The sequence below is a fragment of the Mus musculus genome, chromosome 2, assembly GCF_000001635.26.
Source record: "Mus musculus strain C57BL/6J chromosome 2, GRCm38.p6 C57BL/6J".
NCBI classification, from domain to species: Eukaryota; Metazoa; Chordata; class Mammalia; order Rodentia; family Muridae; genus Mus; species Mus musculus.
Window position 1 is genome coordinate 165,428,019 of NC_000068.7, and position 14,002 is coordinate 165,442,020.

Below are 14,002 nucleotides of genomic sequence, written 5' to 3' on the forward strand. Positions count from 1 at the left end.
GACCACAGAATTCAAAGTGAGCTGACCGGCACATCTTCTGAACTCTGACTGTGCATTCGATGTGACCTGCTGCCTTATGTGTCCCTGCCTTGCCCTTCCTGCCATGTGCCCCTGGATTGTGAGCTGAAATACACTCTTTCTCCTGTTTGCACCAAGGCAGTTGACACTAAAAAACTGGCCTTTGCTGTGATAAACCTGGCCATGTGGCTCTTAGGCCTTTGGAACTGTCTTACGGGAGGAACGTGGAAGAGTTTGGAGCTTCCAGCTAGAAAAGACTTCAAATGCAAGAAGCCAAGCTGAATGGGCTATTGTGGCGGAAGCCTGGAAGACAGGGATGCTAAGAGAAACAGAGATGGGGTCAGGGGACAAGGACTCCATCAACGCCTGGGAGAGAGGCTGTCTGTGTGACATTTTAGCCAAGAATCTGGCTCAATCCTGCTTATACTCAGAGCGCCCTGAGACTATGATGGGCTAATGTGTTCAGCAGAGGACGTTTCAGGGAAGGAGAGTGTTCAGATGATTTCTGAGAAAGCAACCCCAACTGTTAAGAGATCAGTGCCATGGAAGAGAAGCCTTCTGCTCTACACCAGCCACTGACAAAGGTGTCTGTCTACTGGAGGCTTCCGAATTTATTTAAAGGAGTCAAACTCAAGCTGGGGAGTGCCCATAACAGAGATAGCTGTCTCAAAGAAATAAATGCAGGAATTAGCACACTGTGGGCCAAGAGGAACAGGCTACATCTCCAGCTGGCAGCACAACTGGGCAGCAGCGTCTGTATGGAGCTGAGGCCCTCTGACATGCGGGAGGTTTGGAGCTCCTGCACAGAGGTCAGAGGCCACAGCGGGAAGCTGTGATGGTGCAGCCTAAGCTGCGGTGGAGATGATAAGAACACGGAACATCTGCCAGGGAGTGGAGCTGTCCTGAGAGAGGAGCTGTGTGCGCTACAGGGCTGGAGGAGGGAGGCAGCCTCAGCCATCTGAGCCTAGACCACTGACTGACACATGAGCCCCAGGTGGCAGGCATGGAGCATCAGGGTTTGGGGTTTGGTTTGCCCTGCCGGATTTTAGTTTGGCTTTGGTTAGATCATTCTTTTCTTTGCCTGACGTCCACCTTCTTTGAACTAGGCAGTGTTACCTGTGGACATATGTAAGTTCACCATAAAGACTTTAGACGGTTAGGGCTGCTGACGATCTGGGGACTTTAAAGTTGTCTGGATGCATTTTAAGCTACAACGTGGTCAGAAGCCCATGGGAACAGACCTAGAAAGTTATGACTTACGTGTGATGTGTTGGGGTGTCAAGGTGACAAAGGGTGGGGCTGTTCATTGCTAATCTGTCAGAATCGAGAATCACCGAGGAAATGGACTGAAATGATCCCACCGCGCCCAGCTTTGTGCTGGTTTGATTTTTTTTAAGAGTTTATTTTTATTTATTTATTTATTTATTTTTAGGTATTTTCCTCGTTTACATTTTCAATGCTATACCAAAGGTCCCCCATACCCACCCCCCCAATCCCCTACCCACCACTCCCCCTTTTTGGCCCTGGCGTCATATCCTACTCGTAAATGGAAGATAAAAGTCCCTGTCATGGGGATGGGAGGTGGCTCAGTGGGGAAAGTTCTTGCCTTGTCAGCCCAAGGACCCGAGTTTGATCCCTAGGACCCCTATAACAAAGCTGAGCATAGTGCTGTGTAAATTTAACACCAACGCTAAGGGTACAAAGACAAGCTAATCCCTGGGGCTCGCTAGTCAGCCAGTCTAGCTTATTTAGTAAGTTCCAGGCCAGTGATGGAATATATATAGATGATAAATAAAAACAATAAAAGAAAACAGAAGGATCAACTGTACCTGAAAAATGGCACCAGATGTCTTCCGGCCTCAACTCACATTTGTGAAAATGCATGTACCCCAAACAAAGGCATGCATGTATGCACATGTTTGCTTATGCAAACACACACATGAGCATGCACACACACACACACACACACACACACACACACACACATCATTGTAAGCAAAAAGAAGCCATAAAGGTAAATAAAACATATGACTATGTCTTGGTTGGACACCATCAATGGTCCAAACTATCCTAAAAACCAGAGTCATTTTTTCTTTGCTCAAAGGGCAACATGTGGGGCTTGGCAAGGAAGCCTGGGCATGTCCCCCAGCCCTCTTGAAAGTTCCACATACCTCCAGCTCATTCCACCATAGAGGAAGGAGATCCAGAGCCAGCCCACCAGTAGGAACAACAGCATGAGAGGGAAGGCGAAGATGAACCAGGAGCCAAAATTCACCACATCACACTGTGGGAAGAAACTGGGAACAGAGGAAAGGGAGGGCAGCCATCAGACAGGACCATCAGGGCCAAGGCATGAGGCCTCCAAGGGGCCAGGGCAGAGAAAGACTCAAGGGCCCTGGGGGCGTAGGAAGGGAAGATCCTTCCCCCTAGACAGAAGGCACCTTTCCTTCTTGGGGAGAGGAGTGGGCTTTGACTCAGTGGAACCACAGGTGATCTGTGCCCCAAAGGGGCCAGACAGTGATGTGGCCAAGTTGGACTATGGCAAACTCAGGGTCCATTGGTCAGCATTCATGAGAGAGTGTGCCCAGCCCAGTTATGAACTTCACTTGGAATTATGTAGGGTCACCACTCAGGAGCCGGTGAGCCAGCCCAGCTCTGAGCCTCACTTGAATTACACTGAGTTTAAGAGCTGGCATCTCTTTCAAATGTTTCTTGTGAATCTTCCCACATCTTGAGTGGAACCTGGAGGTGAACTTCTTTAATCCTAACACTCAGGAGGCAGAGGCAGAGGCAGAGGCAGAGGCAGAGGCAGAGGCAGAGGCAGAGGCAGAGGCAGAGGCAGAGGCAGAGGCAGAGGCAGAGGCAGAGGCAGAGGCTGAGGCAGAGGCAGAGGAGGCAGAGGCAGAGGCAGAGGCAGAGGAGGCAGAGGCAGAGGCAGAGGCAGAGGCAGAGGCAGAGGCAGAGGCAGAGGCAGAGGCAGAGGCAGAGGCAGAGGCAGAGGCAGAGGCAGAGGCAGAGGCAGAGGCAGAGGCAGAGGCAGAGGCAGAGGCAGAGGCAGAGAGGCAGAGGCAGAGGCAGAGGCAGAGGCAGAGGCAGAGGCAGAGGCAGAGGCAGAGGCAGAGGCAGAGGCAGAGGCAGAGGCAGAGGCAGAGGCAGAGGCAGAGGCAGAGGCAGAGGCAGAGGCAGAGGCAGAGGCAGAGGCAGGTGGATATCTGTGAGTTCAAGGCCAGCCTGGTCTATACAGTGAATTCTAGGCCAGCCAGAGCTATGGAGTGAGGCACTGTCACAAACATAAGTGAAAAAGAAAGAAATATATATAGAGAGAAACAAAGAGGGAGGGAGGGAGAGAGGGAGAGAGGGAGGGAGGGAGGGAGGGAGGGAAGAAGGAAGGAAGGAAGGAAGGAAGGACGGAAGGAAGGAAGGAAGGAAGGAAGGAAGGAAGGAAGGAAGGAAGGAAGGAAGGAAGGAAGGACAGCCAGGGGCTGGTGAGATTGCTCAGTGGTTAAGGGCACTGACTGCTCTTCCAGAGGCCCTGAGTTCAATTCCCATCAACCATGTGGTGGCTCACAACCATTTGTAATAGGATCTGGCGCCCTCTTCTGGTGTGTTTGAAGAGAGTGACAGAGTACTCACATAAAATAAAGACGAAGAAAAAAAGAAAGAAGAAGAAAGAACAGCCAAAAACAAGATAAAACAAAACAAAAATGTGTTATTAGATTGGAAAGAAAAAATGTTATAAAATGATGCAGATAAAAGAATATGGACACAGTACTACAGTAGCCAGTTATAAATAAATAAACAAGACAAAACAAAACAGGAGTAGCCATTGTCTGGTAAACTAATAGAAATATCAATAACCAGAGAGCGAGATTCTACTGTCTGATTTCCTACAATAAAAATGTATGCGTTGTAAGTAGACAAGAGAAGGAGTAAAATAGTGAAGGATATATTAATATTAATGCATTAGCAGATATAGTAAAATAGTGAAGGATATATTAATATTAATGCATTAGCAGATATAGTAAAATAGTGAAGGATATATTAATATTAATGCATTAGCAGATATAGTAAAATAGTGAAGGATATATTAATATTTATGCATTAGCAAATATAGTAAAATGATGAAGGATATATTAATGCATTAGCAGATATAGAGCAAGTTGCATAAATTCCTAATATCAAAATGATACTAAAAGGAAATAATTAAGATGCCACAATTGATTAAATATAATGCCCAAGATAGGATCACTTAGAGCCTTTAGAAGTGTATACTTTTCTGTAACATTTTAATGATAAAAACCAGACTATAAAAGTGTGCAAACAGTATAGCAAAAATAATATTAAATAGAAACATACACAAACATATATACATATGTATATATATTCACACACATATATACACATATACACACACACTCATACATAGAAAGGACTAGAAGGAAGCCTGCTGTCAGTGAGACTCAACGAGTTTAATTTTTTAAATTTTTCTACATTTTCTAAGAGTTTATAGTGTGCATGATTCATTTTGTCACGAGAAACACCAGTAAAAGGCATTTGTAAAGAGCAGCTCGCCATAGCCATTCCAGTCTCCCAGGTCCTGGTGAGGGCTCAGTGAGCCCAAGAGACCCTCCTGTCTCTGCCTCCCAGTGCCAGGATGACAGATGTACACCATCACATCTGGATTTTTACCTGGGAGCTGAGGATCGAACTCGGGTCCTCATGCTTAGGCAGAGAGCGTTTCACTGGGCTGGTGATGCCTAAGTATCCCTTCAGTCTCATGACTGCACGTGAGAAATGACCTGTGCCTCCCCAGCCACCACCATCACCACTGCCACCGCAACCACCACCACCACCACCTGTCTCTCAGGCTCTGGCTGAGCACTGGGTGTAGTTGGTGGGCAGCCTCAGCAGCCATACTGAGTGACTAGATCTTTTTAGTGCTGTTTGCCAAATGTTTACATTTTCTTTTGTGCAAATCATACAAATAGACATAATGAGGGGCAACAGAGCAACTCCAGGGACCTAGCTGCTTGGAATCCCGGAATCTAAAAGTTATAGAGAACCCTAAAATATGATTTACACACCAGAGCCTGTCGGAGTGAAGCACCCACTGGAGCCCTTCTCTTCTGTTTTAGGCCTGGGGTCAGTGTCTAGAGACCCTCCCTTCTGGCAGAAGGACTTCCCCGCAGGAGCCTGCTCAGAGCTGGAAGCCTCCTCTGGCCTCGTTCCTGCCTTGGGCCAAGGCCTCCAGCTAAGATCTGAGTTTACATCCCAATGCTCTGATCTCTCAGGGTCTCGCTCTCTTACTTGTTGGGGTTCACATGCTATGCTTATAACCTACTAGCCCCCTATTCTTTTTAAGAATCGTTGACTTGTTTGTCTTTGAGATGATGTCTTGCTAGTGTCTAACTTGTGAGATACCTGCCTCAGACTACAAGGGTACCCCCACCCTCTCTCCCTGGTCTTGCTGCTCCCCGAGACTCCCAAGGGCAGTCACCCCTCAGGGCCTCTGCTCCTTCTGAAGTGCTCTTTCAGCTTCTGAGGTCACAGCCCCATTCTAGATCTCACACATCAGCTCAGCCAACAGGTGTCCCCGACTGATGTATCACCACAGGGCCCAGTCTTGTCCCTTCTGTACCCCGACTTGTTTTGTTTTCTTTCTGCCCCATGTGTAGCATACGTTCATTTGGCTTTGTTTGTTTTGTGTTTTGAGACAGAGCCTCAAGTAGCCCAGGCTGTCGATGCTGAGTGTCCTCCTCAGTCACTCTCCACTTTACTGTCTAAGGCAGGACCTCTCAACGAACCTGCAGCTCATTGACTCCACTGGCCAGTGAGTCCCCAGGGGTCCATCTGTCCCTGCCTTCCCAGAGCTGAGGTCACAGACCTGTGTCACCACACCTCACTCTTAGGTAGGTGCTGGGGATCCAGACACAGTTCCTCAGGCTTGCACAGCAAGACCTTCCTTCACCCACTGAGCCCTCCCCCCAGCCCCTCACTCACCTCTTGAGCTGGCCGAGCAGGATGAGGTTGGGGGCGGTGCCCGTGAGGGTGGCAGTGCCCCCAATGCTGGCAGAGTAAGGAATGGAAATGAGGAAGCCCTTCCAGATGTTTCTGCGGTGTTCCTCCTCCTTGGAGTCATCAGGCAGCTCCATCGGGGCCTCTGCATCCTCAGTGTGACCTCTATGACCCGAGAGAGACAACTCAGAGCGCAGAGCCTCCGGCTCCAGGAGGGGCCAGCCACCTCAGGCTCTGTGTGTGGCTTCAGGATTTTTCCTAGACTCAAACCTGGCATGGGCCCTGAAAACCTTCAGCTCAGACAATCTACTCAAAGAATTTACCTCAAGGAAACATTGAGGTAAACAGCACAGTAGGTAGCAGGGTGCACCGTGGCATTAAAGATGGTCTCACTCAAGGAAAACGGAACTGTCCATCCAAGGGAAATCAGCTACATACAGAGTCCTTTTCTGGACGGGACAGATGTGCAACTGTTAAATTGAGTCATTTGGGGGCTAGTGAGATGGCTCATCAGATAAAGGCCTCTGGACCTAACATGGTGGTGGGAGAGACCAGACTCCTACAAGTTGCTCTCTGACCTCCACACATGTGCATGGCATGAACACTCAGACATGCATGCACACAAACTCAGGCAAAATTTAAATGTAAGAATGTAATTTAAAGCCAGGCAGTGGTGGTACACACCTTTAATCCCAGCACTTGGTAGGCAGAGGCAGGCAGATTTCTGAGTTCAAGTCCAACCTGGTCTACAGAGTGAGTTCCAGGACAGCCAAGGCTGTCTCGAAACCCTATCCCCACCCACAAAAAGAATGTAATTTAGAAAGTAAAATAAAAGTAAGTGGGTGACTTGAGAGCTATTTGTTAAGTGTCTGTGTCAACAATCTCATGATAGACAGCTGATATCATTGCCTGGACTTTGTTGTAAAAATATTCCTGTAATGCTGTGTCTTGGGGATGTACAATGGTATACACAATCGTGCTTTACTTCTTTGCCTGGGAACAGAACCATCGTGTTTCCCTGCTTTTATATCTTCTTTGAATTTTGTTTTGTATTATTTTCCTTATACAATTTGGCAAAGAATGAAGCAAAGAGTTACTAGTTGCTTCTTTGAGAGACTGTGAAGAAGCCAGAGATGGCATGGCCTGCAATTCCGGTGCTCTGGAGGCAGAGGCAGAGGCAGAGGCAGAGGCAGAGGCAGAGGCAGAGGCAGAGGCAGAGGCAGAGGCAGAGGCAGAGGCAGAGGCAGAGGCAGAGGCAGAGGCAGAGGAGGCAGAGGCAGAGGAGGCAGAGGCAGAGGCAGAGGAGGCAGAGGCAGAGGAGGCAGAGGCAGAGGCAGAGGCAGAGGCAGAGGCAGAGGCAGAGGCAGAGGCAGAGGCAGAGGCAGAGGCAGAGGCAGAGGCAGAGGCGAGAATCCTGAGTTTGAGGTCAGCTTGGAATCTATAGTGAGAGCTGCCTGTCTGAAAATCAGAGGCTATGATTCTGCTGTACTGGCTCACTAGTTTATCTCAGGAGCTGTTCATTTCCATTCCCCAGTTCTGGGGTTATGGGTCCACACTGCAATGTCTGGCTTTTCTTATTTGGATTCTGGGGATTTGAACTCACAGCTTCCGGCTTGCATAAGGACCACTTTACAGACTGAACTACCTCCCATCCCTCAAGCGTTCTACTTCCTGTCTAGGGCTGCTATAAAGTGCTTATATGTATCTGGAATTAGGAATTGTATGCACAGGGTGTGAAGTGAGGGGTATGCTAACCCGCCATGACTAAGGCGATCAGTTCACCACATACAGGTATCTCAACCACATACACGTGTCACAGAAACATCTTGATGTTTGTCAGTTATTTCTCAATAAGTCAGGAAAAGAAAAAAGACATGAAGATTTAAAAAATTGCACAGGGTAGTGGTGATGCACTCTTTTAATCCAAGTACTTGGGAGACAGAGGTGGATGGATCCCCTGAGTTCAAGGCCTTCCTGGACTACAGAGAATTCCAGAACATTCCAGAACAGAGAAGACTGCACAGAAAACTCTGTCTCAAAAAGCAAAACACAACCAACCCACCAAAAGAAATTGTAAGCCGGGCACGTGACTCAACGGGCTTGCCTAACACACATAAAGCCCTGGATTGGCCTCTCACAGTAAAATGAAAGTGAAGTTACTGGCCCTGGGTAAGCAGGCACTTTCTAAACCATATTTGAAAACTCATCTTCAAAGCTAAAATGACCTGAGTTTGATCCCTCTGACCCACATGGTAGAAGGAAAGACCTGATTTCCTGAAAGTTGTCCTCTGACCTCCACATGTGTGCTGTGGCTGTACACACACACACACACACACACACACACACACACACACACACACGAGGGGGGCAGCTATGGACTAGCAGGAGGCTAATGCCTGAGGGTCTTCCCAGGCTGGGGTCTTGTTGCTTGCCTCTTGAGAGGAGGAACACAGGAGAGCATCAGTGTGCTTATATGTCCATGTTTTTGCCACGATACACATGTTTGCTTGTATGTGCATGTGTGCCTGTGGAGACCAGAAGTCAGCCTTGAGAGTCATCCTCAGGTGGTGTCCATTGTTTGTGAGTGGCATCTCTCATTGGCCTGAACTCACTCACCAAGAAGGTTGGTTGGCTAGCGAGTTCCAGTAATCTCCCTGTGGCCATGACACTTGCCATTTTTCCTTCCTTTCCTTCCTCCTTCCTTCCTTCCTTCCTTCCTTCCTTCCTTCCTTCCTTCCTTCCTTCCTTCCTTCCTTCCTTCCTTCTTCCTTCCCCCTCCCTCCCTCCCTCCCTCCCTCCCTCCCTCCCTCCCTCTCTCCCCTCCCTCTCCCTCTCTCCCCCCTCCCTCCCTCTCTCTCCCCCTCCCTCCTTCCCTCTTTATTTCTGGATTCTGAGATCAAACTCATCTTTGTGTTTATAACCCACCATGGATGCCTCTTAGCTTGATATAATTAAAAGTTTCAAGATAGACTCTTGCTATGTATCCCAGGCTAACCTCCAACTCTTCATCCTCCCTTAGTCTTCAAATGGCTGTGATTACAGGTGTGTATATCTACACCTGGCTACTGGCTGCTTTCTAAAAAGAAGGGGCCTCAGCTGATCCACAGGGGTGAAGGGCAAACTCTGGATCATCTGGAGAGAACTGGGGGCTGGTGGGGCTGGGGCCTCACTCAGTCACTCATCCCCTTGACTCAAGCTCGGGATTCCCCAGGAATGAGGCCAGAGCTTACCCTTCCGAACTGGCAAGAAACTGCATCTCCGTGGGCACTGTTCGCAGTCCATTTCCCTGCACAGCAGCTGGGAGAAAAGAGGAGGCACATTGGTGAATGCAAAGGGGACTAATGGGAAGTTTCTGATTCCTGTGCAGCCAGTCAGGAACAAGGTTTCACTGCCAAGATGCTATTCACTGAAGAAAAAAATGAGGCAGGTCAAGACACAGCAAAGGGACGGGGAGGAGGGGAGGGAGGGAGGGAGGGAAGGAAAAAGCAGTAGAGGGGAATGGGAGGGGGGATATAAAGGTCACAACTCTGCATTCCACACTTCACCCCATCATCAGTTCGGGGGTGGTGACACTAGGCTGACTGACAACCCCTAACACAATCCAAGGCTGGCCTGAGGGACCATTTTCTAAAGGAAACATGAGCAATGTGAGTAATGGTATTCATTCATTCATTCATTCATTCATTCATTCATTCTCTGTTCAAACAAAACACAGCCACTGACACAATGCAGAACACAGAACAAGGCCCCTTCCCCCTTGGAGACTGTATTCTAGATTAGGAGACAGATAAGAATAAAATAATGACAATTTCAGGTGGCGATGAATGTTATAGAGGAAACACAACCAGGCAAGGGAAGAGAAAGTGACAGCCAAGTACCATTGATGTCATGCCACTTGAGCTGATGACATTCCATCAAGTCTGCAGTATGACAGTGGCCAGCCCTACAGAGCTCCATAGCAAAAGGCCCAGGAAATAGGAGCATCAAGTGCAAAGGCCCTGTGGTAGGAGAAGCTGGCAGAGCTGAGGAAATCAGGCATGCTGGAACAGTGGCAAGGCGGGAAGCGTTAAAGGGTACAGAAAGCCAGAGGTGACAGAAATGCTCTGTGGAGTTATATTCTGCAGTTAGAGGCTTGGATGGACGGGGCGGTGGCTAGGCCACACCGGTGATCATAGAGACACTGAGGTTGACCAAGCTCTGTTGAAATCAAGACCTCACTGCCACTGGGAATGAAGGACTGGGACTCAGGCATGCAAATTTTACAAAATGGGCCAAGCACAGAATCTCTTTGGGTCTCTTGTGTACCCAGCAATCACTGATGAGACAGGAGACTCATCACGGGTCCTGCTGTCCAGCTCAAGATAAACAAGCATAGTATGTCAAGTGGGTGGGCAGGTGTCACAGGACACACAGCACAGGTTAAGAAGGAGACATCGCCCTGGAGAGTCTGGCTGACTCTGGATGGAACCCGGATGGGAGGGAACATTGTCACCTTGGAGGGATGTGTGGGAGGTCCTGAGAAGGAAAGTGCTGCATGTCAAGGGAAGCTAGTGGGGCTGGAGGTCTCTCCTCTCTCACCCTCTCCCCCCGCCCCCCTCGCCAGGGACACAAACACATCCTGAACACATACATGGAGTGTCCTTCTGGACATCAGGACACACAGTCAGCCCTGTGCACTGGGAGGGAAGGTCTGGCTCTAGTCTTAGCCTCTCTTAGTCCTGCCTACTGCCACGAGCCTGGGGACACCCTTCCTTCCTCTAGGCTATTGTTGTCTTGCTGGTAGCAAAGGAGAGCAAGACTTTATGGTGTCTGACAGCATCACTTCTGCTGCGTCCTGGGGTCTCAGGCAAAAGGCCCGGTCCACTCCCCCTAGACTGTTGAACAGCTCACGGCTAGGGCAATGGGACGCACGTCCACATGCAGCGCATGAGGCCAGAGCCCAAGGCACTGAGGCAGAAGACAGAGGCTGTTAATAACATACAGATGGGGGTGGGGCAGGGGGTGGAAGGAGTCACTCCCCAGAGGAAGACCTCTGACCCAGTGACCACTGACCCTCACCATCTCAAGCTTGTCCGGTATCTTTCCCACTGGGCCCCAGGTATCTGGGACAACATCAGACATTGGCAGAGCTTGCCAGTACCAGGGGCAGAACTCCCCAGCTTCAGGGATGGCCTTGGGTGTGAGTCCTACCCAGAGGTCTGTAGGGGCTCTGTAGTAAGCAGGGTTCTAGTAGTTTTGACAAACCTGGCAGGAGATTCTTTTGTGTAGTCGGGAGTTGAGAGCAACAAGTCTGAAGTCACAGAAGGGAAACTGAGGCTTGCAGTGTCTTCTGGCCCTGGTGGTGGCAATGTGTACCTCAGTGGGTCCCATGTGGAGCCAGGCTGCTCACTGCCTACACCAGAGCTGGGGAACCCCATATGAGACTGTGTGTGGTTCTAGGCATGAGGGGCATGGTATGTGCACCTGTGGGTAGGGGTCGGGGCTCATATTGGTGTCAAGATGTTCTCTATTGGGCACTAGTTTTGATGGTGGTGGTGGTGGACTTTGCCTGGTGGTGGTGGTGGTGGTGGTGGTGGTGGTGGTGGTGGCGAAGGTGAAACTGGAAAACAGGAAAACGGAGGTGAGTGTTCCTTGCTCCCAATTTACTCTGGCTATCCCACGATGTCCCCGTGACCCAAGTGGCTTTAGAGGTGGAATGGAAACAGGTTTGTGGGGCAAAGTCTCTAGGGTGCCTTTGCTGGGTCCTGGAGCCATAGGTCAACCCAGAGCATGGTGCTTATGTAAGGGCTGCGCAGACAACAAGCCTTGGGTATACACTGCGTGGGAGAGCTGGAATCTGCATGCGTGCCACCACACAGCCCCCACCAGCCACGGAGTCAGTCATCCTCTGCGTTTGAAAAATGAGGCCTGGAGAGGCAGGTCAAGGCTGGGGACACAGGGGATCCAGTGGGTTCGTGGCCAAGCCAGGCCTATACAGTAACTAGGACTGAGGATTTACCCAGAACTGCTAGCCCCCACTGTAACTCTCACCGTGTGTCCAGGGCACTTACCAGACACCTAGTAGGTCTGGCACAGGACTAATGACTATTCCAACTCCTCGGTGCAACCTCTTGGATTTGCCTCAGGAAAGAGCTAGCCTGTTGAGGTAGGCAGAGAGCACCCCATGGAGGGCCAGACACCCCCACATTAGGCAGTTTAGTGAATAGAATTCATCCAACATAGCCCATAGCCTGCAATTAAGTACTTTTCTCTCCACTGGACGAAGAGGGAAACAGAAGGCTTACACAGATGCTAACTGGTCTGTTCCTTTGCTTGCTCATTACCTATGTGCACCTACTATGTGCCAGGTAGTGCTCTAAGACCCAAGACTGCACCCACTAATGTCATTCACATGATGAATAAGAGTGACTCAGTCCTTCTTGAGCTTAGAGACAGATGACAGACAGCAGATAGATGACCCCATGGACCCTCTCCCAGGGTGGGAAGGGAACACGGAGAAAGGCAGAGAGGGTCTTGTTGCCTACCCTGCCAACTATAGAATGTGCTTTTGTTTGTCGCTGATGTCTTTGAGTTCTGTGTGTGTGTGTGTGTGTGTGTGTGTGTGTGTGTGTGTGTGTGCATGTTCCTGTGTGTGCACAGGTTTAGAGACTAGAAGCACTGACTTTAGATGTCTATATCATGCTCCACCTTAGGTTTTTGAGACAGTCTCTCCCTGAAGCTGAAGCTCTGGCTGGCCTGGCCGTGGAACTCCAGGGACCCTGCTGTCCCTTCCTCCCCAGCAATGGGGAGCATAGGCGTGTATGGCTTGCCTCACTTTTCACCAGAGCGCTGTGGATCCACACTGAACCATCGCCGCAGACTGGTGGTGTTTTTGTTTTTGTTTTTGAGACAGGACCTTGCCATGTGGCCCTGGCTGCCTTTGCATGTGACAGTTCCCTTTCTCGGCCTTTTAGATATCGGAATTACAGGCATGAGCCACCATAACTGCCACACACCAGCCCCTTCCTCCATGGCAGACTCCCGTTCCATGCGTGTCACAGGCCATGCGCAGGAAAGTCCTGGCTTTCAAGATTGGAGAATCTCAGGAGGCAGCTGACAAGCAGGGTGAAGGAGAGAGCCGATTATCTCAACCTGAATGGGCGCTCTGGCCGCTCTAACTACAACTTAAGGGTGGCTTCTTCCAGACAGGGAAAGACAGAGAGTTCTCAAAGCTAGGCAAACACCTTGCTGGTTGAGGGATTCCGGGGAACACAGCCTTGAGAGACTCTCCTTGCCTGAAGCCTGGGTTAGAACAGCACCCCCTCATTAATAATGACAAAATGCCACAGAACCTTCAGACAACATTAGCAAAACTAGAAGGAGAGGTGGCAGGGACTCCCTGCAAGGTGGAGGACCTCCTGGGGGTCTTGTCCGGTGCTCCCATCTGTTCATGTGCTCAGAGCTCTGCCTCTTCTTGCTTACCACATTCCTCTGGGCAAAACATTTTGCCTTTGTGAGCCTCTATCTCCCCATCTATGAAATGGGGACCATAAACCTCCAATAGGCTAATGAGAAATTGGGCCAAGTTGACATTCAGGGTCTTTAGGAAAAGGAAGTTTGTGTTGGCATAGTTGTTGACCTGGCCATTGGTGACCCTTATGAACTTGGAGCCTCTGACAAACTCCTTGTTCAAATCGGAGTTCACCAGCACACCTCCGCACATCCTACCTCCTGCCTAACACACAGTAACAGAGTGGAAAAGGCCCCTCTGTTTGCCCTGAAGTTAACACTTTCCTGGGCCTCTGAGGCTGATCATTAACTTTCAGGCCTCTGATCCTGTAGCCTGAAGGCAGATGTCTGACCTGGGCTCCAGGGTCTCGACCTCCCCACAGCCTGAAGAATAGGAAGAATGGCTTTAGGTTTCCTTTCATAACTGTCACTGTCTATGACCTCAGGCAAGTCCCCTCGCCTTTAAAGGTCTTAGAGGTTT

The 14,002-nt window shown here is 49.7% G+C and overlaps 1 protein-coding gene across 1 annotated transcript in view; it reads right to left on the reverse strand.

Moving 5' to 3' along the window:
• Slc13a3 (solute carrier family 13 (sodium-dependent dicarboxylate transporter), member 3) overlaps positions 1–14,002 on the reverse strand; it is a 67,903-nt gene that overhangs the window by 22,724 nt on the left and 31,177 nt on the right. The window contains exons 4-6 of the mRNA NM_054055.2: positions 9,264–9,330; positions 6,019–6,198; positions 2,190–2,315 (exon numbers count right to left, since the gene is read on the reverse strand). Of these exons, the coding sequence (NP_473396.1) occupies positions 2,190–2,315; positions 6,019–6,198; positions 9,264–9,330 (373 nt within the window). The remainder of the gene's footprint in view (positions 1–2,189; positions 2,316–6,018; positions 6,199–9,263; positions 9,331–14,002) is intronic.